Raw genomic sequence first — 2,767 nt, 5'->3', positions numbered from 1 at the left:
GACGTTTACGTCGTGTCATTGTCTGGGGCCACTTTGTGGTGTAGGATCCATCAGAGTAGGACAATGTGATATCTTTGTTGGGGAAATCCTCCACCATGACCTCAACTGGGTGGTATCCAGTTGTTTGACTTGGATTGTATGTGATGGAACAGGAATTCTAACAAGACATAAGTTTATATAGTTTTGGTGTCAATATTATGTTCTACAACAAAATAGATTAATCATTAAGTCAATATACATTTTAAGGACCATAAAATTTCGATGGACATAAATACAAGAGAGATGTCTAGAACTGTGTAAAGATTTCTTCTGCAAATTATTAATTTAATTTAGTTCATAATCAACCATTACTCAAACATCCAGCGTTATTTCACCAGAGAAACAAAGTAAAATTATAAATTATGCTATTACCTGATCGAAGGAGAAACCATTGACAAGGCTGCAAATCCCACACTCATATGTGCTGGAGCTAGTTGGTATCCTGCACCTCACACTGTCACCATCAGGGTCAAATGTCGTGATCCTGAATGTTCGGGGGCAGTTCCTTGGGACTCTGCAACGTCACATAAAACTCATTCAGGAACTCTTGCTTCTGAAGAAATTAGATATATTACTATTTCCTTTTATGTAGCTCTGGAGAAAAACCTTGGTATTTTTGTGGATTGCACATTTTAGAGATATAATATTAGAAATATGAACAATGTGACTGACTCAGAGGCCGATCTGCAGTTTGGTTCCTGATTGTAGGACACTGAAGTTCTTCACCTTTCCAAATAGAGGTATAGATTTTCTGAGAGCAGTCTTCACAGCAGACGGTGTCAGTTTTACTAATGAAAATCTAATTTTAGTTTTGCAAAAGAACTAGTTGACTTGATTGCGCTGCACCAACCTGTGCCATGCCATACCGCTCGGTGGAAACTAGGCAAATAGTTTTCATCAATTACATCTAGACTGAAACTAAAATATATGACAATGTACATTGTTCATAACTTACGATATTGTAAGACAACTTCATCTTGTATTTGTTTTTGGCAACACGCCACAGTGGACCACCAAGTTCAAATCCCAACCTGGGATCATTTGAATGCCTTCAGCTACAAAGGAATGATGCTTCCTCAGGTGAGCAGTGAATGTGGCTCAGGGTTGTATTGAGTAGAAGCTCAATACAGCCAGGAGGTGAGTTAACTATGACACTGAGGTCTACCATTCTTATAATAGACCTCTAAAGAAAGGAAAGGGTGAGGAGTCACTGCCAGGTATTTGCTAATTGCTGCTGCCGCTAGTCTAGAGGAGCCATGTGGGTGACAGGTGCTCTGTGAGACGGAAGTTCGGCTGGAGAAGCTTTGTGGGAGCAAACGTTTAGGCACCTCTAGGGGGTTGACATGAGAAGTTCAAGGATTCTTCAAGCATGTATGAAAAAAATTAAAGCAATGTTTTTGAGGAGGGAATAACGTTATAACACTACATAAAGCTCACAAAAGTAAATTTTACATAATAGCCTCCAAACCCTTTAAGCTCTTAAGCCCCTATAATGAAAGACAGATATGACTGCTGAGGACAGAGAGGTCAGGAGTTTCAAACTGAAATTCATTGTAATAACTGCAGCAAAGTTTTTTTTGCCGCTGTTGCAACATACATGCTCAGTATGAGGGATTGCTGTAAAGTTAAAAACTTTTCTTACCTGCAGAACCTTTTACCAACTACAGCATGAATACTCGACACCATTGTTATGCAACTAGGAACAAATAGCAAATCTAATATGCTTGAACATGTCTCAAAATATGTTTCAAGATGTAACAGTGTTATGCAAGCAGACAGTGAGGGAGGGGCTACCTGAGAACATGAGGTGTGGCGATGGCAGGAGGTCTGTTGGATTCACCGGTGTCCGATCGGATTCCCATGTCCACATGTGTCATCATCCTCCACGTTAAGGAGGAACCTCTCACATTAGGAAACCAGTAGCCAAAGCCCCAGGAGTATTCATACCCATTAGGAAATCTGTTTGACAACATTTATAATTAAAATAATTATAAAGAATCCAAACATTTGTTACATTTCACAGTGTATTAAACTATTTGTATAAATTTGTTCCAGATAAGAAAAAATATATAACTACCATGAAAATTGATATATTATACAGATTTGTATTATCTTTAACAAGCATTAAAACTTGTCTATTATTTAACTTTGATGAACCTTTGTATTTTATGTAAGAAAATCTTCAGAGCCATCACCCACCTCATGTCAAAGGGCAGATTGCTGGTCAGTCTCCTGTTCGTTGTCACCTCATATTGTCTCCAGGTTAGACCATAAGAGCCAGTGGAGACTGTGTCCACAGAGTGCTGCGTCTGAGATCCACAGTTACCCCTCAAACACACTCCCTCCGTATACAAATGGTGGTTGAGATATGGAGTACTACGCTGTCAAAGTTCCACCTGCAAACAGTCATCATAAACCCCTTTACAAATACTGTAAAATGCTGTATATTTTACTGCAAATTGTAAATATAAAGCAAAAATAATGTGGCATTTAGAGAAGAGATGATTTTTATCTAAAGGATGTGGCAGGAGACCCACCTCATAGGTTCCATCTGAATTCCTTCCTTTGGAAGTGAAGGCCACTGAGCCACCGTAGGACTTGTAGTAGGTGGACACTGCAGATGCAGTAGTGACCATGAGCAGCAGGTGCAGCAGCAGCAGCGCAGTCGCCATCCTGATGAGGCTCCATCCTGCACCAGAATGGTTCATGTTTTATATACCTCAACAAG

At 39.6% G+C, this 2,767-nt stretch overlaps 1 protein-coding gene across 1 annotated transcript in view; it reads right to left on the bottom strand.

The window, feature by feature from the left end:
• Window positions 1-2,427, bottom strand: part of LOC103460753 (uncharacterized) — a 9,248-nt gene extending 6,821 nt beyond the window's left edge. Inside the window, exons 1-4 of the mRNA XM_008403055.1 lie at window positions 2,239-2,427; window positions 1,834-1,998; window positions 412-553; window positions 10-157 (exon numbers count right to left, since the gene is read on the bottom strand). Of these exons, the coding sequence (XP_008401277.1) occupies window positions 10-157; window positions 412-553; window positions 1,834-1,998; window positions 2,239-2,243 (460 nt within the window). The 5' untranslated portion in view covers window positions 2,244-2,427. The remainder of the gene's footprint in view (window positions 1-9; window positions 158-411; window positions 554-1,833; window positions 1,999-2,238) is intronic.
• Window positions 2,428-2,767: the final 340 nt, after the last annotated feature.

This window comes from Poecilia reticulata, unplaced genomic scaffold (genome assembly GCF_000633615.1).
Source record: "Poecilia reticulata strain Guanapo unplaced genomic scaffold, Guppy_female_1.0+MT scaffold_283, whole genome shotgun sequence".
Lineage (NCBI taxonomy): Eukaryota > Metazoa > Chordata > Actinopteri > Cyprinodontiformes > Poeciliidae > Poecilia > Poecilia reticulata.
Note: the sequence above shows the minus strand (reverse complement) of the source record. Positions and strands in the feature narration are given on the sequence as shown.